Genomic DNA, 24,964 nt, shown 5'->3' on the forward strand with positions numbered 1-24,964 from the left:
GCCCGCTCTACGCATGCGTGACTCGGCCCTGCGCCGTCGGTGAGTCTGCGCTTGCGCCGGGGCGCGGGGCCGGGGCGACCGCTCTACGCATGCGTGACGCGGCCCTGCGCCGACGGCGGCGACAAGATGGCGGCTTCCGTGGTCTGCCGGGTCGCGGGTGCTGGGGCGCGGGTCCTGCTGCACAGCCGCCGGGCGGTGAGGGGCGGGCGAGAGCGCGGGGCTGTGCGGCGCGGGGCCTTCCCCACGGCGCGGGCGCGGGCAGCGGCGGGCCGGGAGCTGCGGCGGGTGGAGGCGGGAGGGCCGGGAGGTCAGGGCGGCGGGAAGGTCACGGCCGGGCGCGGGCGGCGGGAGTCCCGGGGCGGCGGGTCTGGGGGCCGAGGGGCGTCCGCCAGCCTTCAGCCCCGGCCCGTCCCCAGCAGCCGCCTCTGCTGCGCTCGTCCGCCGTGCGGGGCGCCGCCACCCTCGCGCAGGTCCTGCAGAGCGCGCCCGAGACGCGGGTCAGCCAGCTGGAGTCGGGGCTGCGCGTGGCCTCGGAGCAGACGTCGGGGCGCACCTGCACGGTGAGCGGGCGAGGGGCGGGGGCTCAGCGCACCTGCACGGTGAGCGGGCGAGGGGCGGGGGCTCAGCGCACCTGCACGGGGAGCGGGCGAGGGGCGGGGGCTCAGCGCACCTGCACGGGGAGGGGTGGGGGGGGGCTCAGCTCACCTGCACGGGGAGCGGGCGAGGGGGCTCAGCTCACCTGCACGGGGAGGGGTGGGGGGGGGCTCAGCTCACCTGCACGGGGAGCGGGCGAGGGGCGGGGGCTCAGCTCACCTGCACGGGGAGCGGGCGAGGGGGCTCAGCTCACCTGCACGGGGAGGGGTGGGGGGGGCTCAGCTCACCTGCACGGGGAGGGGTGGGGGGGCTCAGCTCACCTGCACGGGGAGGGGTGGGGTGGGGGCTCAGCTCACCTGCACGGGGAGCGGGCGAGGGGCGGGGGCTCAGCGCACCTGCACGGGGAGGGGTGGGGGGGGCTCAGCTCACCTGCACGGGGAGCGGGCGAGGGGGCTCAGCTCACCTGCACGGGGAGGGGTGGGGGGGCTCAGCTCACCTGCACGGGGAGGGGTGGGGGGGGGGCTCAGCGCACCTGCACGGGGAGCGGGCGAGGGGCGGGGGCTCAGCGCACCTGCACGGGGAGCGGGCGAGGGGCGGGGGCTCAGCGCACCTGCACGGGGAGGGGTGGGGGGGGCTCAGCTCACCTGCACGGGGAGCGGGCGAGGGGGGGGGCTCAGCTCACCTGCACGGGGAGCGGGCGAGGGGCGGGGGCTCAGCGCACCTGCACGGGGAGCGGGCGAGGGGCGGGGGCTCAGCTCACCTGCACGGGGAGCGGGCGAGGGGGCTCAGCTCACCTGCACGGGGAGGGGTGGGGGGGGCTCAGCTCACCTGCACGGGGAGGGGTGGGGGGGCTCAGCTCACCTGCACGGGGAGGGGTGGGGGGGGCTCAGCTCACCTGCACGGGGAGGGGTGGGGGGGGGCTCAGCTCACCTGCACGGGGAGGGGTGGGGGGGGGCTCAGCTCACCTGCACGGGGAGGGGTGGGGGGGGCTCAGCGCACCTGCACGGGGAGGGGTGAGGGGCGGGGGCTCAGCGCACCTGCACGGGGTGGGGTGGGGTGGGGGCCTCCTTCCTGGGCATGACCTTGAGCGAGGCCTCTGTAGCCGTCCTCCCCACCCCGTCCTGTCCCCGTCATTCCCGCACCGCTCAGGCCCAGCCGCCTGCCTGCACGACGACGCCTCTGTCCACGGAGGACAGCGGGGCTCTGAGTGACGATCTGTGACCTCCGGCCTCCCTGCCAGGCCCTGGTGACTTGGAAGAATCGCCCCAAATGGATGGTTTTTATATTGTTGTTGTTGTAGTTATTGATGTCGCTAGATAGGACAGAGTGACATGGAGAGAGGAGGGGAAGACGGGGAGAGAGAGACAGACACCTGCAGACCTACTTCACCGCCTGTGAAGTGACTCCCCTGCAGGTGTTTGGTTTTTTTTTTTTTAAGTAACTTATTTTATTAGCTAGAGACGAATTGAAAAGGGAGGAGGGGATAGAAAGAGACAGAGATACCTGCAGCCCTGCTTCACCTCTGGTGAAGCTTCCTCCCTCTCTGCAGGTGGGGATCAGGGGCTTGAACCCAGGTCCTTGTGTATGATAATGTGCTTTTTTTTTTTTTTTAATGAAATGATTTTTTTAAAAAAAGTAGGTGGGTTTTTTTTTTTTCTAAGTATTTATTAGTGAGAAAGAACCAGACATTAGTGGTACGTGTGCTGCTGGGGATTGAACTCAGGACCTCATGCGTGAGAGTCCAGTGCTTCAGCCACTGCACCACCTCCCGGGCCACATACAATGTGTATTCTTCACCAGGTGCGCCGCCACCTGGTCCCAAAACGGCTGTTCTATTCAGCCAGAGCGCTGCTCAGCTGTCAAGCGGAGTATCGAGCATGAAAGTCGTTTGGGTAGCCGCTATGCTATCTCCAGCTGTTAGGTGATTCTCTCTCTCCCTCTCTCCCTCCCTTTCTCCCTCTCTCTCTCAAGGACAACACACTTGGCTAAGTGTACAAATAGCTGACACTTTCAGGCTGAGGAGATATATAATGGTTATACAAGGTTTTTTTTTTTTTAGTAATAATTAAGTGGCATACAAGATTCCCTCCCTTTATTGGGGGGAGTAATGGTTCATAGCTGACAGTAAAATATAGTAGTATGTACATGTGTAGTTTTTTTCCCTAAGTACTAATCTTTTTTGCCTTCAGGGTTATCACTGGGGCTCTGTGCCTGCACTGGGGGCCAGGTGGTGGCACACCTGGTTGAGTGCACATGTTACAATGGCAAGGACCCAGGTGCAAGTGCTGCAGGGGTTTCTTTTTTTTTTTAATATATAAAGTGAAAACATTGACAAGATCGTAGGTTAAGAAGGGTACATTTTGGGAGTCAGGTGGTAGCGCAGTGGGTTAAGTGCATGTGGCACAAAATGCAAAGACTGGCTTAAGGATCCCGGTTTAAGACCCCGGCCCCACCTGCAGGGGAGTCGCTTCACAGGCGGTGAAGCAGGTCTTCAGGTGTCTGTCTTTCTCTCCCCCTCTCTGTCTTCCCCTCCTCTCTCCATTTCTCTCTGTCCTATCCAACAACGATGACATCAACAACAATAACTACAACACTAAAGCAAAGGCAGCAAAAGGGAATAAATAAATATTTTTAAAAAAATGAACATAAAAAAAAAGAAGAGTACATTTATTATTGGATAGAGACAGAAATTGAGAGGGGCCAAGGAGATACAGACATCTGCAGCCCTGCTTCATGACTGGTGAAGTTTTTCCCCGCAGGTAGGCACCAGGGGCTTGAACCTGGATCCTTGCTATTATAATGTGAGCGCTTAACCAGATGCACCACCACCTGGTCCCCCCTCTCTGCCTCTCTGTCACCCCCTTCCCTCTTGATTTCTGGCTGTCTCTGTCCAGTAAATAAGTAAAGATAAAAAAAGAAAAGAATCCATTGCTTCTGGCAGACATTCTTTCCATTTTATTGCATAGGACAGAAATTGAGGGGAGAGGGTAGATAGGGAGAGAGAAAGACGCCTGCAGACTTGCTTCACTACTTGTGGCAAGTATGTAGGTGAGCAGGGGCTCAAACCCAGATCCTTGTGCTTAGTACTAAGTGCACTTAACCAGGTGCAACACCACCCAGCCGCCTGAATAGGATTTTTAAGAATATATTTGTTTTTATGTATTATTATATTTTCTTCTTTTTTTTTTTTTTTTTAAAGATTTTTATTTATTAAGAGAGAAAGAACCAGACCTGGCACATGTGCTACCGGGGATTGAACTCAGGGCCTCATGCTTGAGAGTCCGATGCTTTATCCACTGTGCCACCTCCCTGACCACTATATTTCTTTTCTTATCAGAGCACTGCTCAGCACTGGTTTATGGTGCTACAAGGGATTGAACTTGGGACTTTGGGTCCTTAGGTGTGAGTCTCTGCATAACCATTATGGTATCTATACCGACCTGAATAAGGTTTTTTAAATGATATTTGTTAATCATTTGTTACCAGATTGTAAGATTACAGTGTAGAGTCCACCAAAGTTCCTTTCTCCCACCTCCCACCTCCCAAGATAACCACCATAGTTCTCACAGGCCTTTTTTTTTTTTTTTTTTTTACATTGAGTTTCTCACAAGTCTTACAGCTTACTTCTGTTTTGTTTGGATTTTTTTTTTTTTTGCCAAGTTCATGAAAATCAGGTCTCTAGATTCCACTTGTGAATGAAACCATCTGCTAGTTGGCTGTCTTCTTACTGATTTGCTAAGCATAGTCACCTCCAGTTCATCTGTTTTGTCAAAGGACACAATACCATCTTTTCTGATCGCAGAGTAATAGTCTGTGAGATATATATATGCCAGAACTACTTCTTTGTAAGATTTTATTTTATTTATTTATTCATGAAGAAGATAAGAGGGGAGACAGAAAGAACCAGACATCATTCTGGTACATGTGCTGCTGGGTATTGAACTCAGGACCTTATGCTCGAGAGTCAAAGGCTTTATCCACTGCACTACCTCCTGGACCACAATGCCAGAACTTCTTTAGCCAGTCACCCATCAGTGGGCATTCAGGCTGCTTCCACCCCTTGGCTGTAGTGAATAATGCAGCTATGAACATAGGGTGCATGTGTCCTTTATAATTAGTGTTTGGGTGTCCACTGGATAAATGCTTAAGACTGGTAGTAAAAACTTGTGCCTGAGCCTCTGACATCCCAGGTTCCATCCCTAGCGCCACTATAAGCCAGAACTGAGCAGTACCCTGTGCTCCTTGTTAGTTACAAATAAAATATATATTATTTATTTATTTATTCCCTTTTGTTGCCCTTGTTTTATTGTTGTAGTTATTGTCGTTGTTATTGAGTAGGACAGAGAAATAGAGAGGGGGAAAGACAGACACCTGCAGACCTGCTTTACCGCCTATGAAGCAACTCCCCTGTAGGTGGGGAGCTGGGGGCTTGAACTGGGATCTTTACATTGGTCCTTGGGCTTTGTGCCACATGCGCTTAACCCACTGCGCTATCGCCCGACTCCCTGACAAAATAATATTTTTTAAAAGTTTGATTTTCAAGAATAATCCCTTGATAAACCAAACTCCAGGGTCAAATAGATTAGTTGATAAACTTTTTCCATCATAGTCCATGCTGGGACTCTGTCTGCATGCTGGCTCCCGCACTCCTGGGAGGTCTCCCCGTGAGAGAGACGTGACAGCACTGCTGCGGAGCTTCCCCTCCTGGGGGGGGTTGTGCATGGCGACATGTACTCTTCTGGGTGCACTACTGCTTGGCCCCAATAAACCCAGTTTTTCATGTCCCTGTGCCATAAGTTCCTGTTTACCACAGCAAAATCTGATAGACATCTTGGGGGCCAGGCGTTAGTGCCCGAGTTAAGTGCGCATGGCGCAAAGCACAAGGGTCAGTGAAGCAGGTCTTTCCTCCTTTCTGTCTTCCCTTCTTTCCATTTCTGGCTTATCCAACAATGACAGCAATAACAACAGTGATAAGCAACATGGACAACAAAATGGGGGGAAAAAAAAGGCCCCCAGGAGCAGTGGATTCGTAGTGCAGGCGCTGAGCCCCAGCCATAATCCTGGAGGCAAAAAAACACAAAACTGATGAGCATCTTTCTTACTGGGCACCTGTATAAACTAACCCAGAGCTTATTAGCACTTGATGGAAAAAAGGCTCCTGTGTTTCATAGACTCTTAAGACGCTCCAGAGTGTAATACGCATCGCTCCGCTGCCTTAGCGAGAGTCCTGTCAGTTACAGTAAAAGGATTTCATGGCTTGAAAAGTACATCCCACTTTGCAAGGTGTTGGATGTGAAATACCTGTCCCATTAAGAATTTAGGGTCTGTCATATGTGGGTGGGTGCTGGGTACCCAGCTGAGCACATGTCACCGTGTGCAAGGACCCGGCATTGAGCCCCTGCCCCTACCTGTAGGGGTGACACCTCCCCAGCAGTGAAGCAGGTGTAAATTTTTTTAATTATCTTTATTGGGTAGCCAGAAATCAAGAAGGAAGGGGGAGCTAGGCACCTGCAGCACTGCTTCACCCCGGGGGCTCAAACCAGGGTCCTGCACAGTGTCTGCTCAGTCAGGCGCGCTGCCGCCCAGCCCCAGAGCGGCGGATTTGTAGCGCCAGTACCAAGCCCCAGCAACAAGCTGGTGGCGACAAAAAACAAGTAAGAGGTTTTTTTTTTGCCTCCAGGGTTGCCTGTGCTCGGTGCCTGCACCATGAATCCACTGCTCCTAGAGGCCATTTTTCCCCTTTTGTTGCCCTTTTTGTTTTTAGCCTTGTGCTTATTGTTGCTGATGTTGTTGTTGGACAGGACAGAGAGAAATGGAGAGAGGAGGGGAGGACAGAGAGGAGGAGAGAAAGACAGACACCTGCAGACCTGCTTCACCGCCTGTGAAGTGACAGACTGCTTCCGAGACTTGGTGAAACACCCACTGCCTCGGTGGCCTCCGTTAGTGGTGAGAAGATGGAGCTGTCACGTCTAGTGCAGGTGCGGCCGTCAGAAAGAAGAAAATGGCTTGTCGGCAGCTATGCCTTCCTTGCCCAGACAGAGCAAAGGGTCAGCTGAAAGGGGAGACTGAACTGAAGATTCTTCAGGGCTGAGGGCACCGGGCGATGTGCACGGCTGAAACCTTCTAGGTGTCCGGAGGGGCCGGGAGACGCAGTGCTGCGGTGTGACTGGACGTGACCCTGGCCCTGTGTCCCGGCACAAGGGGCCTTGGAGCTGCCTCCCACCCCGAGTCCCGGCAGCCCCCCCCCCCCCCCCCCCCGGACTGGTGCTGAGTCAGCCCAGGTGGGGTAGAGTGACTGGTTTCCTTGCCCGTCTAGGTGGGAGTGTGGATTGATGTTGGCAGCCGTTACGAGACTCAGAAGGACAATGGAGTGGGCTACTTCGTGGAGCACCTGGCCTTCAAGGTGAGTCTGCTTGGGTGCCACCTCTGCCTCGACCGAGAACTGCCTGTGGCCCGAGGTGCAGGTCAGCAGTTAGCTGGTGTGATGGTAGGAGGGCGTAGGACTTGGGGGTGTGAGGACCTGGCTCCCATGCTGCACACGCGAGGCCAGTGCCGTGGCTGTTCTCTCAGATTAAATAAAGCCTTACGGGCGGGGGGAGTTAGCATGATGGTCATGCAGAGACTCTCAAGTGGTCCAGGAGGTGGCACAGTGGATAAAGCATTGGACTGTCAAGCATGAGGTTCTGAGTTCAATCCCTGGCAGCACATGCACCATAGTGATGTCTGGTTATTTCTCTCTACCCTTCTATCCTCATTAATAAATAAATAAGATACTTTTAAAAAGAGAGAGAGAGAGAGTCTCTCAAGCTTGAGGCTTCAAAGTCCCAGGTTCAATCCCCCACACCACCATAAACCAAAGCTAAGCAGTACTCTGGTGAAAAAAAAAAAAAGTCATAATTTTTATTATTTTGGTTAGAGACAGTGAACTTGAGAGGGAATGGGGAGGGGCTGGGTGGTGGCACACCTGGTTGAACACATGTTACAGTGTGCGCCAAGGACCCGGGTTCAAGCCCCCCAGTCCCTACCTGCAGGGAGAAAGCTTCATGAGTGATGAAGTAGGTCTGCAGGTGTCTCTGTCTCTCCCCTCTCAACTTCTGTCTCTGTCCAATAAGTAAAGATTAATAAATAAATAAAAAGAGGGATGGGGAGTCAGGGAGGGAAGGACACCTGCAGCCTTGCTTCACTGCCTGTGAACCTTCCTTCCTGCAGGTGGGGACTGAGGGCTTGAACCTGGGTTCTTACACATCGTAATGTGTGTGCTTAACCAGTGCCTGGCCCTTAAATTTTTAAAAATATTTATTTATTCCCTTTTGTTGCCATTGTTTTTTATTATTGTAGTTGTTTTGTTATTGATGTCGTTGTTGGATATAACAGAGATAAATCGAGAGGAGGGGAAGATGGGGAGAGACAGACAGACGGGAGAGACAGACAGACACCTGCAGACTTACTTCACCGCTTTCAAAGCGACTCCCCTGCAGGTGGAGAGCCAGGGGCTAGAACCAGAATCGTTATGCCAGTCCTTGTGCTTTGCGCTACCTGCACTTAACCTGCTGTGCTACCACCCGACTCCCTTAAAGTCTTTTTAAAAAATATTTTTATTTATTGTTGGATAGAGACAGAAATTGAGAGTGGTAGGGAAGATGGAGATAGAGACAGACACCTGCAGCCCTGCTTAACCACTTGCAAAGCTTTCCCCCTGCAGGTGGGGACTAGGAGTTTGAACCTTTGTCTTTGTGCCCTATAATGTCAGCGCTTAGCCAGGTACGCCACCAAATAAAGTCTTTAGAAGAAAACTCAGTTCCTGATTAAGAGCTTAGCCTCTTCCAGGTGAAGCCTCTCTGCTGAGCCCTCTATAAAGCCCCCGAATGCCAGGGAACCCCAGGAGCCCTCCTTTCTAGAGAGGCCAGACCTGTCTTATGTGTCAGCATCAACGGGGAGTCGTGAAACACATAGACTGCACATTGTAACAAAGCCAGAGGCTTGGCACACTTAATAAAAGTGCTCTTCTCAAAAAAGAAAGAAAAGATAAGGGTGAAGGATGCAGGGTTCTCTGCTCTGCTGGAATGCCCAGGCAGGCAGCTCTGATTCAGAAGGGAAGTGAGCGCTGGACTCCTAGAGGCTGGGGACTGTCACTGCTTAGCGCTTCGGCTCTCAGTAGGGTTGAGCCTTTTGAGGGGGGAAGACGAAGGAGAGGCAGGCGGGGTGGGCAGGGGTGTGGAGCTGACACGGACAGCCCGGCCGGCTGCAGCTGTCACTTGGTCACTTGTGTGCATGTACCCGGGGGACATCACACACACACACAGATACCACACGCAGTCCTGTGGACGGCCTGGGGGTGAAGTGCCGGGTGGTTAAACCACCTGAGCACGGGTGAACTTTCCTGGTCGTGACTGTCGGGAGGGCAACACAGAGAAGGCCAGGCTTCCATGTCCACCTCTGCTGACCACGTCTTCTCAGCCTGTGACGGAGTGACCTTGGTCCTTTCAGGGCCCTCTGGGTGCATGGGCAGCGGCGACTCTGAGCCCTTCATACCCAGGGTTTGTGCCGAGGAAGACGGCTGTGGACCAGTGGTCCTGCCGTTCCTTTAGCCTGCGGAGAGGTGGGTCACGGGCATCCCCGTGACTCCTGATCGGGTCTTGGTGTCTGATTCAGGGCACAAAGAACCGGCCCGGCAGTGCCTTGGAGAAGGAGGTGGAAAGCATGGGGGCCCATCTTAATGCCTACAGCACCCGGGAGCACACCGCTTACTACATTAAGGCGCTGTCCAAGGACCTACCCAAAGGTAACATCCAGAGGGCAGCACAGGGGTACCTGCTCCCAGAAGCCCTGGGTCTCCAGGGAGAGGGTCCTTAGAGCTTGCCGCAGGAGGAGGTGCCAGGACGGGCCGGGAAGTCACGCTGTCTGGTCTGTGACTCGCGGTGCCTGAACGTGCCTTCCACCCATCCAGCTGTGGAGCTCCTGGCGGACATCGTGCAGAACTGTAGCCTAGAAGACTCGCAGATTGAGAAGGAGCGGGACGTGATCCTGCGGGAGCTGCAGGAGAATGACGCATCTATGCGGGACGTGGTCTTTGACTACCTGCATGCCACAGCCTTCCAGGGCACGCCTCTAGCCCAGCCTGTGGAGGGGCCCAGTGAGAACGTCAGGTGTGTGTTGGTCGTGGTGGGACGCCCGGGTCGTGTCACACGGGTGGGCCTGTGCTGCTTACTTTCCTAATTCATGCACCTGGACACGGTTTCTGTGGCTATTCGGTCCCTCTGTGCATGTCTTACTGCATGGATCATCTTCACGTGAATGCTGGGCTTCCTTTTAGGACACCTTTCCAGGTGTGTCCTGACAGCCTGAGGGAGTGCCTTTCTGGGAATCCATCCTTGTGGCTTCTTGCTTTCTGTCCCTGAGAGCCTCCTGTGTCAGCTCACACTAAGAGAAGATGGGATCCTGTTCTAAGGATCCTGGGGGGGGGGTGGGGGAGGGTCACCCTGTGGATGCTGGAGATGTAGATGACAGAGATGGGGAGGGGACCCAAAGCAGTGCTAAGTCTTGTCCTCGAGAGAAGCCATATCTTTCCCCTTTATCCTCAGCCCCCTTTTTGTGTGACCCAGATCACTGTGGTTTTGGGGAGGTTGACCTGTCAGCTGTGTGTCTTGCAGGAAGCTGTCTCGTGCAGACCTGACTGAGTACATCGGTAGGCATTACAAGGCCCCTCGCATGGTGCTGGCAGCGGCTGGAGGTGAGGGGTGTGTTTACTGAAGAAATCCTGTGTGGGCCGGGTAGCCCCCACCTATCCAAGCATTTTCAAATGCATTTTTTATAGGAGAGACTAAGGTCAGAGCCCTTGTCTGGTATATATGGTGGCGTCCATGAGGCCTGTGCTTGTATTTGTTTGTTTATAAAAAGGAAGCACTGGGAGTCGGGCGGTAGTGCAGCAGGTTAAGTGCAGGTGGTTCAAAGCGCAAGGACCAGAGAAAGGATCCGGGTTCGAGCCCCTGGTTTCCCACCTGCAGGGGAGTCACTTCACAGGCGGTGAAGCAGGTCTGCAGGTGTCTGTCTTTCTCTCCCCCTCTGTCTTCCCCTCCTCTCTCCATTTCTCTCTGTCCTAGCCAACAACAACAGCATCAATAACAACAATAAATAATAAAATCAAGGGCAACAACAATAAATAGTAAACAATAAAAAAGCAAGTGCAACAAAAGGGAATAAATATTTAAAAAAAAAAAAAAAAAAGGAAACCCTGACAAAAACCAAAGGATGAGAGGGGCACAACTCCACACAGTTCCCACCACCAGAGCTCCGTATCCCATCCCCTCCCCTGACAGCTTTCCTGTTCTTTATCCCTCTGGGAGTATGGTCATTATGGGGTGCAGAAGGTAGAAGGTACACAGAAGGCTTCTGTAATTGTAATTCTGTAATTCCCTGCTGAACATAGGTGTTGGCAAGTCGATCCATACGCCCAGCGTGTCTCCCTCTTTCCCTAGTGGGGCAGGGCTCTGGGGAAGCGGGGCTCCAGGACACATTGGTGGGGTCGTCTGCCCAGGGAAGTCCGGTTGGCATCACGGTAGCATCTGGAACCTGGTGGCTGAAGAAAGAGTTAACATATAAAGCCAAACACATTGTTGACTAATCATGAACCTAAAGGCTGGAATAGTGCAGATGAAGATTTGAGAGTTTCCGTTTTGTAGATAGTTAGTAGGCCTATATTAGTTATATTCCAAAGACCTGTGATTTTTTTCTTTGTTGTTGTTTGTTTGTTTTTTCTTCTGAGCCTGATATCTGATAGACAGGTGGACCCAAGTTATTGTCTGGGGAGATGATGTCATGGCTGGAAAAAGGACCAGAAAGCTGGATCAGGGAAGAGAGTAGCTCCCTAATATGGGAAAGGGGTATAAATATTGTTGACTATAGACCCATCGATTTGATGTGATCTGGGGCCCATATTCAGCTTAGGAGCCTATGTGACCTCTGCATCCCTGTAGATCTGCGCTCACATTCTGTGGTCATGAGTAGGAACATTCCAAGCTGCCCAATTTCAGCACCCATCTTCCTCAGGTGTGGCATGGAGTATGTTGTCCAGCCTTCCTTTGGAGGATGGAACATTCTCTTATCGTTGTTGATCCATGTTGAGGGAAAGGCCCTATGGGGATCCACAAAGGGGCCTATTGTGTTCCTGATGGAGATGACCAGTGACAGTGGAGAGAGGGATCTACCTGAGGTCTAGGCCCGTCATGTCTGTTTGGGAATCTCAGGACTCACTACTAGGGCCCTGAGGCCCATGTTCTTCACCGCTCTGTCCCTCCCTAGCTGCTAGGATGCCCATATTGCAGGGGATTGTGGGTATTTGTGGGGTGTTAGGACTCCTGAGACTTGTTCCTCATGGGCTTGCCAGTGGGCAGACCATATGTTGGATGTGTGGTGATGCATGTTTTTTTTTTATTATTATTATTTCCTTTTGTTGCCCTTGTTTTATTGTTATAGTTATTGTTACTTATGTCATTGTTGTTGGATAGGACAGACAAATGGAGAGGGGAGGGGAAGACAGGGGGAGAGAAAGACAGACACCTGCAGACCTGCTTCACCGCCTGTGAAGCGACTCCCCTGCAGGTGGGGAGCCAGGGGTTCGAACCGGGATCCTTATGCCAGTCCTTGCGCTTTGCTCCACCTGCACTTAACCTGCTGCGCTACAGCCTGACTCCCGGTGGTACATGTTTGATGACACGTGCTTTGGGAAGAAGGCACAGGGACCTGGCGTGACGTAAAGCAGTATTAGAATTGGTGGTTGGGGGCCAGGTAGTAGCACAGTGGGTTAAGCACACATGGCACAAAACTCAAGAACCCACGTGAGATCCCGGTTCAAGCCCCGGCTCCCCACCTGCAGGGGAGTCGCTTCACAGGCAGTGAAGCAGGTCTGCAGGTGTCTGTCTTTCTCTTCCCCTCTCTGTCTTCCCCTCCCCCTCTCTGTCTTCCCCTCCTCTCTCCATTTCTCTGTGTCCCATCCAATAACAATAACAACACAAGGGCAACAACAACAAAAAGCTTTCTCCCAGGCCTCTATACCTGAATGCCAGATCGGCCACTCCCGGTAGGCACCCCCCATCATGGCACTGACGGAGGGAGAGACACCTGCAGCCTCCACTGCTCATGAAGTTCCCTGTAGGTGGAGACATTTGAGAATGCTTCACATGGGAGCCTTTTAATTTTTTTTAAAGACTTTATTTATTCATGAGAAATGATAGAGAGAGAGAACCGGATATCACTGGTACATGTGCTGCCGGGGACTGAACTCAGAACCTCATGCTTGAAAGTCCGATGTCTTATCCACAGAGCCGCCACCTGGAGCACAGAAGGGCCCCTTTTAAAAAAAATTTTTTTATATTTATTTATTTTCCCTTTTGTTGCCCTTATTTTTTTATTATTGTTGTAGTTATTATTGCTGTTGTTATTGATGTCATAGTTGTTAGGACAGAGAGAAATGGAGAGAGGAGGGGAAGACAGAGGGGGAGAGAAAGACAGACACCTGCAGACCTGCTTCACCACCTGTGAAGCGACTCCCCTGCAGGTGGGGAGCCGGGGTTCGAACCGGGATCCTTACGCTGGTCCTTGCGTTTTAGTGGAAGAGATCAGAGTGCTGCTTATGGTAGAGCTGGGGGCTGAACCTGAGACCTTGAGCCCTCTGGCAACCAAAGTGCTGTCTCCTAAGCCTGAGACCCTGGCTTTTTTTTTTTTAATTTTTTAATAATTTTTTTATTGTTTTTGTTTTTTGCTTTCAGAGTTATTGCTGGGGCTTGGTGCCTGCACTACGAATCCACTGCTCCTGGAGGCCATTTTTTCCCTTTTTTTGCCCTTACTGTTTATTGTTGTTGCTGCTGCTGTCGTTGTTGTTGAATAGGACAGAGCGAAATTGAGAGAGGACAGGAAGGGACCCCATTTTTTTATTCCCTTTTGTTGCCCTTGTTTTATTGTTGTCGCTGTTGGATAAGACAGAGAGATGGAAAGAGAAGGGGAAGACGGGGAGAGAAAGACAGACACCTGCAGACCTGCTTCACCGCCTGTGAAGCGACTCCCCTGCAGGTGGGGAGCCGGGGGCTCGAACCGGGATCCTTACTCCAGTCCCTGCGCTTTGTGCTACTTGCGCTTAACCCGCTGCGCTACCGCCCGACTCCCGGGACCCCGTTATTTTAAAGTTGAGCTGGCTCCTGTTTCTTGTGCCTGAGGGTGGAAACTCTTCAGCCCTACGGTGGCTGCCCAGCAGTCTCTCAGGGACGCTCTTCCCTCACTCTGTTCTGCTGTCATGTCTTCCGTGTGGTGTTTCCCACTGGGACAGGACGTGGCGCCCCCTGCCCTGTGCCGGGATCTGCCCGGCCCCTGACCCCACTGTCTGCCTGCAGGAGTGGAGCACCTCCAGCTGCTGGACCTCGCCCAGAAGCACTTCAGCAGCGTCTCTGGGACGTACTCAGAGGATGCTGTGCCCATCCTGGCTCCATGCCGCTTCACTGGCAGCGAGGTGGGTGCCTGAGTGGGTGCTCTCAGCCGGGGTTCTTGCAGGCAGCCCTGTGTGCGTGGTCACCTTAATGACTCCAAAGGCTCCGGTGGCAGCCCCGTGTCACTGCCCCGTGAGCCACTCGTCCACACACAGATCCATTCACCTCAGCCACCCCAGCACTGGTCCGGCTGCCTGGGCAGCCCGCGGGCCGTCCCTCAGTCTTGGATGTTCTGTTGCAGATCCGTCACCGTGATGACGCCCTGCCTCTGGCCCACGTGGCCATCGCGGTGGAGGGGCCTGGCTGGGCCCACCCCGACAATGTGGCCCTCCAAGTAGCCAACGCCATGATCGGCCACTATGACTGCACTTACGGCGGTGGCAAGGTGCGTCCTGAGGTGGAGGGCTCCTGTGGGGGGCGCAGGGTGGGCTGGAGACGGGCTGGGCGCTGACCACCCTGCTCCCGGCAGAACCTCTCCAGCCCACTGGCGTCGGTGGCTGTGACCAACAAGCTCTGCCAGAGCTTCCAGACCTTCAACATCTGCTACGCAGAGAACGGGCTGCTGGGAGCACACTTTGTCTGTGACGGTATGAGCATCGATGACATGATGTTCTTCCTGCAGGGCCAGTGGTGAGTGCCACCCTGCCCCCTGGGGGACGGGGCTTGGGCGGGCTAGTGGGAGGCTGGGGGGAGCACCCGCCGTGAACCCGCCGCACTCGTCCGCCTGCTTTAGGATGCGTCTCTGCACCAGCGCCACGGAGAGCGAGGTGGCCCGGGGCAGGAACATCCTGAGAAACGCCTTGGTATCTCAGCTGGACGGTGAGCACGGGGCCACTGCCCGCTCCACTCCCTCACCCACAGGCTCCAGGTTCTGGTGTGTGTGTGTGTGTGTGTGTGTGTGTGTGTGTGTGTGTGTGTGTGTGTGTGTGTGTGTGTGTGAGAAGCTGGGGCATGGGGCCCGCTGCCCACCAGGTCCGGGGCTTCGCCTGCAGCTGGAGGGTCCTGAGCGGTTTGGCTTGCCCTGCCCGCTGAGCCTCGCCCTCCTGTAGGCACCACTCCTGTATGCGAGGACATTGGGCGGAGTCTCCTGACCTACGGCCGCCGCATCCCTCTGGCTGAATGGGAAAGCCGGATTGCGGTAACTTGGGCCCCAGGAGGGCTCTGGAAACCTGGAGGGGGCGGGGCGGGGCGCTGGCAGAGTGGAGATCACTCCTCTCAGCTCCCTTGTGTCCTTGGCAGCTGTCAGGCGCAGGGTGGCGTCATGGGGGCAGTGCAGCGAGGTGGGGTGGGGCTGTGGAAGCTGACGGCAGGAGGAGCCCTGCTCCCAGTCCTCTGAGGTGAAGGGCAGCTCTCTGGTGTGAGGTCGAGCTGGTCGCCAGGTGCCCGTGGTTCAGTGTGTGCCCTGCCTCACTGCAGGAGGTGGACGCCAGGGTGGTGCGCGAGGTCTGCTCCAAGTACTTCTACGACCAGTGTCCAGCGGTGGCTGGGTATGGTGAGTGTCTTCCTCCCTCTGCTCCCCCTTCCTCCAACCCACACTGAGAGCAGCAAGTCGAGGCCCCACAAGGCTCTGCCCCCTAGTCTGGCTGCCAGGGAGTTCTTGCTCAGAAAACCTGTCCCAGCAGCTCCATGACTCCCTGCCAAGGAGCCTCCTTGAATACCTTGCACCCGCCAGGTAACGGACACCTCCATACGCGGGTGGGGCTCCCTAGGCTGCAGCATGAAGGGACAGGCTCGCCTGCCCCGGGGGATGTTCTCTCCTCTTTCCACTCAAAGCCTGTCTTGTGCTGCTCTGGGCAGATCTGAATTGGGTGTGGCACAGGGCCAGGTGTCCCTGTACCGGCCAGGTGCCCCACCCTGATGTTCCACCCTCTCCCCACAGGCCCCATAGAGCAGCTCCCAGACTACAACCGGATCCGTAGCGGCATGTTCTGGCTGCGCTTCTGAGCAGGAAGCCTGTGCGGGCAGGAGGGCGGGCCGGGGCTCACGGCCCCACCTCAAACACACCACCATTTTCAGACCTACCTTGCAGGTCACCCCCAATAAAGTCTTGTGTTGACAACTGTGCTGTCGGTCTCTTGGCATCTGTGTAGAGTCCACTGGACAGTGGATGGAGGGGCAGGGACTTCTGCCAACTCCACAGCGCCGGGTCAGGCCTTCCCGCAGGCTGATGTGTCCTCAGCAGGGGGCGAGCGTGGGGGCTCGCACGCACACAGGCCGGAAGCCTTTCATGCCTGCAAGGAGCTGAGGCCAGATGTTTCCACTTAACCAGTCTTCCTCAAGAGTGGGGTACAGGAGGAGGCCTTTGGAATTGTACGTTTAAGCTTTTTCCTGGTTGAGATTCCGGCTTGGAAATGAGGGAACTCAAGTGGAAATGGTCACCCTCTGCGGGTCCCTGCTGCCCTGGAAGGACCGGGAGGGACAGCTAGAAGTGTCCTGGGGAGGCCTCCTTCCCGTGTTCACTGGGTTCTGGGAGGGGATAGCCTGGGGTGCAGTGCTCCCACTGATTCCTCACTGCTGCCTGGACAGGTAGGGCAAGAATCCTTTGCCTCCTTTTGCTGCTGACTCAGAATCCAAGAATATCCCTGAGCTCAGTGGGGCCTGAGCCCCCTCCCTAGACTTGTTCTGTTCCAGGCAAGTCCTGAGCTGCTGCTGGCCTGTGAGCCCCTACCTACCTCCTGGCCGCCAGGACCTGATCTAATCCTTAGCACTCTGGGTGCTGGTCCCCAAGGCAGGTGGGCAGGTAAGCCCCTTCCCCAGGTTCCCCAGCCCTTTCACAGGTTTCCTGAAAGCTAAGGGGACAATCATGGTGAGGGGCCGATCCTCTTGAAGAGGTGCAGTCCTGAGCAGGGTTTTGGTCAAGGGATGACAGAAAAAGCCCCAGCACCCTAACTTTTAAGTAAAACCTTTGAGGGGCATGTGGGTGGAGTGTGGGACAAGCCAAAGGGTTGTTAACTTATTTTTATTTTTTTTAATTGGGATTAATGGTTTACAGTCAAAAGTAAATACTTGCTGGTATATGTATAAAATTTCTCATTTTTCTGCAAGACACTCCCCACCTGCGTCCTCCTCCACCATTCTGTACTGGGACCAGAAGCCCTCAAACCCAGGGTCCTTTCCTTTGGAGCAATACACCAACTCCAGTCCAAGTTCTGCTTTGTGTTTCCCTATCTGCTCTTACTTCTCTGCTTCTGTCCATGAGTAAAATCATCCCATATTCATCCTTTCTGGTTTATCTCATTTCACAGGGTTTCTTTAAACTCCAAGATGAGGTGAAGAAAGTGAATCCATCATTTCTAACAGCTGAGTAGTATTCCATTGTGTGCGTGGACCGTTTTGAGTTTAATCATGTCAGAGTAATGCTCTGGTTCTCTCTCCTAGCTCACTCATCTTTAAAAACACCCTTGAGTTACTCCCACCCTACACGACCCATCTCTGTTGCCACAGTTGTCGACTGGCCCATGCATGAGGTGATGTGGTAGACCAACGCGGGCCTCAAGCGTGAGATCTTCAGCTGAATCTCCGGCATCATGTGTGCCGCCAGAGTGGTGCTCCGGTTCTCGCTCTCTCTTCCTCATAAAAAGATTTAACAAGGGTGCCGGGCGGTAGCTCACTGGGTTAAGTGCGCATAGTACAAAGCGCAAGGACCAGACTAGCACAAGGATCCCAGTTTGAGCCCCCGGCTCCTAACCTGCAAGGGAGTCGCTTCACAGGCGGTGAAGCAGGTCTGCAGGTGTCTGTCTTTCTCTCCCCCTCTCTGTCTTCCCCTCCTCTCTCCATTTCTCTCCGTCCTATCCAACAGGGACAACATTCTTCTTCTAGCGTTTGCCCTTCTTCCGTAGCCGGTCCACAGCGTCAGGTGGAGCCTGATGTCAAGTTTCGAGACCTCCTTTGAATCTGGAGAGGTGGCAGTCGTTGACTCTGTGGGTCATAGTCTGTCTGGAGCCGCAGGGGCAGTTCGGGTCGTCTCTGGCTCCCCAGCGATGGAACATAGCGGCGCACCGGCCATGGCCTGTTCGATAGCGATTGAGGAGGGCCCAGTCATAACGTGCTAGGTCAAAGCCGGGTTGACGCTTGCAGGGGTCTGTGATGAGGTGTTTGTTCTTTACCTCAGCTGACTGCCAACTCTGTTTCCAAGAGTCTGGAACAGAGAAGTTCAGTGTAGGCGTAGGGGACCAGATTGGGTGACAAGACGTCAAGCGTTGGACAGGGTGGGCGAAGATATCCGCGTAGATTGGCAGGTCCGGTCGAGCGTAGACGTGGGAAATGAACTTAGATGATGCCGCATCCCGACAAATATCTGGCGGGGCGATGTTGCTAAGAACTGGCAGCCATGGGGTGGAACCGGGGTGGAACGGATGGTTCCAGAAATTATCCTCATGGAGGAATATAATTTGGAATCGACCAAGTGGACATGGGGGCTATGGAACCATACTGGGGCACAGTATTCTGCAGTGGAATAGCATAATGCCAGAGAGGATGATCGTAGTGTGGAAGCGCTCGCGCCCCATGAGGAGCTGGCTAGTCTTGCAATTATGTTATTCCTCGCGCCCACCTTTGCTGCAGTTGTTATGAGATGTTCGTGAAATGACAGGGTGCGATCGAGAGTAACGCCAAGATAGACTGGCTGGGCTTCATGCCGGATTCTCGTATCGCCAAGCTGCACATTAAGCTCACGCGAGGCCGAGGCATGGAGTAGATGAAAAACAGATGATACCATTTTTGCAGTGCTAGGGATTAGTCGCCATTTTTTACAGTCATCAGATATCAGAGACATGTCTCTCGTGAGTGTTTCCTTGAGGATGTCGAACTTGGACAACGACAACATCAGTAACAAAAACAATAAAACGAGGGCAACAGAAGGGAATATTTATATATATATATATATAAAACCCTGACCATCCTGTTTTGTGACTGGGTGGAGAGAAGCTGCCCAACAGCCCACCCCTGGTGCTTTTAGAGGAAGCCCACCAGGCCAGGCCACCAGGTTGATTGTATTAAGTTGGAACTGCAGGCCAAGCCTGACCCTTGAAGACAAAGACAGTAGGTATACTGGACATGTGAGGAAACTCTGGAGCACTGATCCTGGTGGATCTGGGCCCCATGAGCCTTGCGTACTCAGCCTGGGGACTCCATCTTTACTCTGGTGATGTGGCAAGGGGAAGACTGGAGAGGACGGGAAGAGAAGTGACCTGGGAAGCTGTACTGTGGCAGAGGTTGGAGTGGACTGCGGCGCAAAGCACAGTGTCCCCAGCAGGGCAGGCGTATTCCAGGGGAGGGCGGGCTGGACAAGGACCTATCTGGTTTTGGTGAGAAATTTGGGGGTGTCCAGAATGATGGAATATTTGAGGTTGAATTCTGAAGAGTTTCCAGCTGGAGACAGACATGGTACCATCTGGCAGAGGTGGTGACTAAAGCCAGAGAAGGGTGGGAAGAAAGACAAAGCCTTAGGGCCTCACTGCCCTGATGAGAAAGCTGGCCTCTGGGGCCGATCCGTAGGCTGTGTGCCAGGAGGCTGCTGCCTGGGGCCTCCGCGGGCCACGCCCAAGCTCCCCGGCCTCCTAGGAGATCCAGACACGCACTCATCCTCAGCCTGCTTCCACTTCCCTGACAGCCTCTCTCAGCATCTTTTGAGGAATGTTCCTGCAGTCTGATGACGCTCTTCTGAACACAGCTGCCTCCAGACTCCCCTAACGGCGAGGTTGATCAGACCACATGCTGCGTGGCCCTGTTATTCAGGAGGAAGTGGGGGTCTGGGGGGTGGCCAGGAGCTGATTCTGTAAAAGATTATGTTGGGGGCCAGGTGGTGGCACACCTGGTTGAGTGCACATATTACCATGCACAAGGTCCAGGGTTCAAGTCCCTGCAGGGGGGACACTTCATGAACCATGAAGCAGGTCTGCAGATGTCTTTCTCTCTCCCTCTTCCCAGAGGTCACTGCGGGGCCAGGCACAATGAAGGGGGCTTGGTGGCAGTGGTGGATGCAGATGTACCTTCAGCACTTCCCAGAATTATCCTGGTCTGCTAGGGATGGGATTATCTGCTTTCCTTGAGAGTCTCTCTCCGTCTCTCTGTCCCCCCCCCCAAGATTTTATTTATTAATAAGATAGGAGGAGAGAGAGAAAGAACCAAACATCACTCTGGTACATGTGCTGCCAGGGACTGAACTCTGGACCTCATGTTTAAGAGTCCAGTGCTGGGAGCTGGGCAGCGGGTTAAGTGCAGGTGGCACAAAACACAAGGACCGGTGTAAGGATCCCGGTTTGAGCCCCCGGCTCTTCACCTGCAGGGAGTCGCTTCACAGGCGGTGAGGCAGGTCTGCAGGTGTCTGTCTTTCTCTCCTCCTCTCTGTCTTCCCCTCCTCCCTCAATTTCTCTCTGTCCTGTGCAACAACGATGACATCAATAACAAAAGCAATAATAATTACAACAACAATACAAAACAAGGGCTTGATCGTTTCCAGTATAGTTGTTGATACATAGGTACAACCCTTTATCTTAACAGTCTTTTGCAGACCAGACATGTTTAATTTTTAAAGTCCAATTTATGTTTTGTTCAATAGAGATAGAAATTTTGGTATCAAGTCTAAGAACTTTTCTAATCTACATCTGAGAAAATGTTCTTAGATGATTTTTCTAAGAGTTACAGAGCTTGACATTTTCTTTATAAAATCTATGTTTCATTTTGAATTAATGTTTGTATAAAGAGTAAATTAGATCAAGGTTCACATTTTGCTTATGAGTGTCGAATTGTTCTGGTAAAATTTGTTAAAAATGATATCCTTCATCTTTGTCTTATTACATACCTTTATGAAACTTGAATGGGCATATTTGTGTAGTTTTATTTCTGGGTCCTCTGTTATGATCCATTGATTTACAAATGTTTGTTTTTCTGCCAACATGACACGGTGTTAATGATAATGGTAGGTCGGTCGTCCAACTGGTGGTAGAAATATTATCTGTGTGCAACTTACACAGATTCATCATTGTCAGAAAACTTACATGTATGCATCACTCATATATGTATGTATGTACGCTCAATTCAGAAATACAGTGTGCATCTTCCTTTATTTAGGTTTTATTAAATGTCCTTCTTCATCACTGTTTTATCACAGGGCCCAATATATAGTTTGGTAACTGTGTTTGGTGTTTTATTTACTTAAGAGTTTTTAAAATTGGGGGTGTTGGGCAAAGCCAAGATGAGGACCAGAAACCATGGCTAGGGAACTTTTCAGGAAATACCTTCAGATCTTGATCTATCTGTCCAGAAAGAAGACCATGGAGTGTTGGGCATTACGCCAGCTCCCCTGCATTGCTGATACTCTGGCCTATTTACATAATCATTGTTTGGCCTGAAAGATGCCCACCCATGCCTGCAGGGTACATTAATTCTACCTGTCTACCTTCCCAGTGTGCCTTGTTTTCCCCACCCCCTTTTCCTAGCCAATCCTGTTCCCAACTTACCACTTCTGTTTTTACCCTAAAAGCCCGCTGCTGTTCCTGGTCTTGCTCTCTCTCTCTTCCACGTCCTGACCTGGAGAAGCCCTGGAGAAGGGCTGGTGTGCATAGTGGGAGGCGGCCATTTTGCTAGCTCCATGTGGCCTAAACCCGCTGTGCTCACAGCCGACTTTGGTGTGTCTGCATCAATAAAGAATTGTGTTATCATCCCCCCCCCCAAAAAAAACAAAAAACCAAGGGCAACAAGGGAAAATAAATAAATTTTTAAAAACTATGTTAAAAAAAAAGTGTCCAATGCTAGGGGCCAGGCGGTGGTGCACCTAGTTAAGCGCTCCCATTACAGAGCACAAGGACTTGGGCTCAAGTCTGGTCCTCACCTGCAGGGGGAAAGCTTCACAAATGGTGAAGCAGGGCTACAGGTGTCTCTCTGTCTCTCTCCCTCTCTATCTTCTCCCCCTCCCTTCTCAATTTCTCTATCTCTATCCAATAATTAATAAATGAAAATTAAAAAAGAGTCCAATGCTTTATGCACTGTGCCACCTCCAGGACCACAGGAGTGTCAGAGTGTCTCTCTACCTTGGTGTTACCCCCACATAATTAAGATATGTACACAAAGACCATCTCAGAATAGCAGTTCTGACTTGGGCTGTGTTGGATGGTGTGTCCACAGTCACAGAGGCTAGCCGAGGGGCAGGGGTGGGGAGCAGGATCGTTAAGGGGAGGGGGAAGACAAGGGCAGTTGGGAAGGTGGAAGCTGCCAGGAGGATGGTGAGAGGAGGGAGGAACCCAGGGTGACCTCTGGGCCTGGTGGGACGCAGAGTGGAAGGGGATCTTCCAGATTAGTAGTAAGCTCCAAACAGTGTTTCTGCTTCATTCTTTTTTTTTTTTTTTTACTCCCTTTTGTTTCCCTTGTTGTTTTATTGTTGTTGTACTTACTATTGTTGTCGTTGTTGGATAGGACAGAGAGAAATGGAGAGAGGAGGGGAAGACAGAGAGGAGGAGAGAAAGATAGACACCTGCAGACCTGCTTCACTGCCTGTGAAGCGACTCCCCTGCAAGTGGGGAGCCAGGTGTCGAACCGGGATCCTTCAGCCGGTCCTTGTGCTTTGCACCACGTGCGCTTAACCTGCTGTGCTACCACCCGACTCCCTCTGCTTCATTCTTTTTTTTTTTTTTTAATATTTATTTATTTATTCCCTTCTGTTGCCCTTGTTGTTTTATTGTTGTAGTTGATGTCATTATTGTTGAATAGGACAGAGAGAAATGGAGAGAGGAGGGGAAGACAGAGAGGGAGAGGAAGACAGACACCTGCAGACCTGCTTCACCGCCTGTGAAGCAGCTCCCCTGCAGGTGGGGAGCCGGGGGCTTGAACCGGGATCCTTACGTCGGTGCTTGCGCTTTGCCGCTGCACTAGCGCCCAACTCCCCCTCTGCTTCATTCTGATATGCTACATCAAGAGACAAATGATGGCAGTCGGCAGGTCTCTCTGGCCAAGCGAGCTCAGGGCTTAGCAAGAGCTGGAGTGGCCGCAGGGACACACAGCACAGCTTCCCACAAAGCTGGGGTATCCAGAGAAGGGTAGTTTGGGCCACAGTTCTAGTGTCCAGACAGTTGGGAATCCCAGGGAAACCAAAGCATCACTGGACCACATCCAGCATCCAGCCAGCCCTCTTTGGAGGGAGAAGTCAGGAGAAGAGAAACTCATGTTTATGCAGATAGAAGCCATGCGGCCGGGTGGTGGCGCACCTGCATAAGCACATACTTCACAGTGTGTCAGGACTCAGGTTCAAGCCCCGCTCCCCACCTGCAGGAAGGAAGTTTCGTAAGTGATGAAGCAGTGCTGCAGATCTGTCTCTCTCTCCCTCGCTTTTGCCCTTCCCTCTCAACTTCTGTCTCCATCCAAAATAAAAAAAATAAAGAGGTTCCACTTACATGTGACGGGAAATAGCTTAAATGGCAGAGCACATGACTCGTATGCCTGAAGCCCTTGGTTTGATCTCAGTGCTGGATACGCCGGAATGGTATTCTGGATTCTCTCTCTCTCATCGTCATGAAACTCTCTACTCATAAAATAACTAAACTCTTAATTTTTTTTTTTCTGCCAGCAGGGTTATCCCTGGGGCTCAGTGCTCCTGGTGGCTGTGTTTCTTTCCTTTCCTTATTTCCCCTCCTCTTCTTTCATTAATTTTTTTTTTTTTTAGGATAGATAGATTGAGAGGAGAGGGGCTAGGTGATGGTTCACCGGGTTAAGTGCTCACATTACAGAAATTGAGAGGGGAGGAGGAGACAGGGAGAGAGATACCTGTAGACCTGCTTCAACACTTGTGCAGTGTCCCTCCCGCAGGTGGGGAGTGGGGGCTCAAACCCCCGTTCTCACTCATTGTAATGTGTATGCTTAACCAGGTACACCACTGCCTGGCCCCTAAACTTGTTTTCAAAAAGAGGTCCCTGGCTTGGTGTCATCCAAAAAGCAAAGTTTTAGATCACAAGAACCAAGTAGTGGTTACCTGGAGGGGAGGGGGCTAGGGTGGGCAAAGGTAGTAGCAGAAATCCAGTGTAGGTGATGAATGGAAGGTAGAAATCTGCTGTTGTCTGCTGTTGGGACCAGTGTTGGTGCACCTGGTTGAGCGCACTGTTAAATGTCCCAAGGTCCCAGGTTCAAGCCCCCGGTCGCCACCTGCAGAGGGAAAGCTTCAAGAGTAGTGAAGCAGGGCTGCAGGTGTCTCTCTCTCTCCCTCTCCCCCCTTCCTCTCAATTTCTGGCTGTCTCTATCCAATAAATAAAGATAATAAAGACAAATGTTTAAAGTTACTAAAAAGAAAGCTGTCGTCCATAAAGCAACAGCTGTCGATTTAAAAGGCAGTATCTTCCAAATCTAGCGTTATAGACTCATATTACTGTAATTAAAACAAAGACGACTAGATGCAGGACATGGACTCTCCAGTCTGATGAATCAGAACGAGGACCTTGTGGGGGTGGGTGGGGGGAGGTGCGGGGGGGGGGCGGATGGCTGAGCAGCGGGGACAGAGGCAGGAGGGGCCGGATTCCTGAGAGGTGAGCTGTGCCCGTGGGTGGTCCCGACCTCTCCAGCGGCAGCCCCCTCCCTGCAGCACATCAGTGGAGCCCACGGTGGCCCGGTTCCCCTGGGATGGGGCACGGGAGACGCGGCTGACAGACACACAGCCGGCGCTGAGTCACGGGAGTGGACCTGTGGCCCGGGACATCGGCCTGTCTGGGCACCCCCGTGGGGGCTGAGTCATCTGCAGCTGCAGCCCCCTCCCATGGGAGTCCCAGCCCCCGCAGGCCCTCCCCGGACCACTGACCCAAAGCAGGAGACCCCAGCCCCAGCTGGAGGGGATCCCGCCCGGAGCGGCCGGTCTGGGGGATTCCCAGAGGTCCGGGGGGGTGGGGGCGGGAGGAGGGGGGCGGGGAGGGGGTGCC

The 24,964-nt window shown here is 53.2% G+C and overlaps 1 protein-coding gene across 2 annotated transcripts; it reads left to right on the forward strand.

Annotated features, from left to right (window-relative positions):
- Positions 1–43: 43 nt before the first annotated feature.
- LOC103122969 (cytochrome b-c1 complex subunit 1, mitochondrial) lies at positions 44–16,128 on the forward strand. Of its 2 annotated transcripts, none has more exons than XM_060204671.1 (13): positions 44–195; positions 417–560; positions 6,911–6,997; positions 9,247–9,376; positions 9,542–9,740; positions 10,245–10,324; positions 13,977–14,092; positions 14,311–14,454; positions 14,539–14,699; positions 14,803–14,888; positions 15,119–15,207; positions 15,486–15,561; positions 15,949–16,128. In XM_060204671.1, exons 1-13 carry the CDS (start codon positions 127–129, stop codon positions 16,011–16,013), a joined length of 1,446 nt encoding a protein of 481 aa, XP_060060654.1. In that variant the 5' UTR covers positions 44–126; the 3' UTR covers positions 16,014–16,128. The 2 variants fall into 2 exon arrangements, with proteins under 2 accessions (XP_060060654.1, XP_060060655.1); XM_060204672.1 differs by having other exon boundaries at positions 52–195; positions 420–560.
- Positions 16,129–24,964: the final 8,836 nt, after the last annotated feature.

The sequence above is a fragment of the Erinaceus europaeus genome, chromosome 12 (genome assembly GCF_950295315.1).
Source record: "Erinaceus europaeus chromosome 12, mEriEur2.1, whole genome shotgun sequence".
In the NCBI taxonomy this organism is placed as follows: Eukaryota; Metazoa; Chordata; class Mammalia; order Eulipotyphla; family Erinaceidae; genus Erinaceus; species Erinaceus europaeus.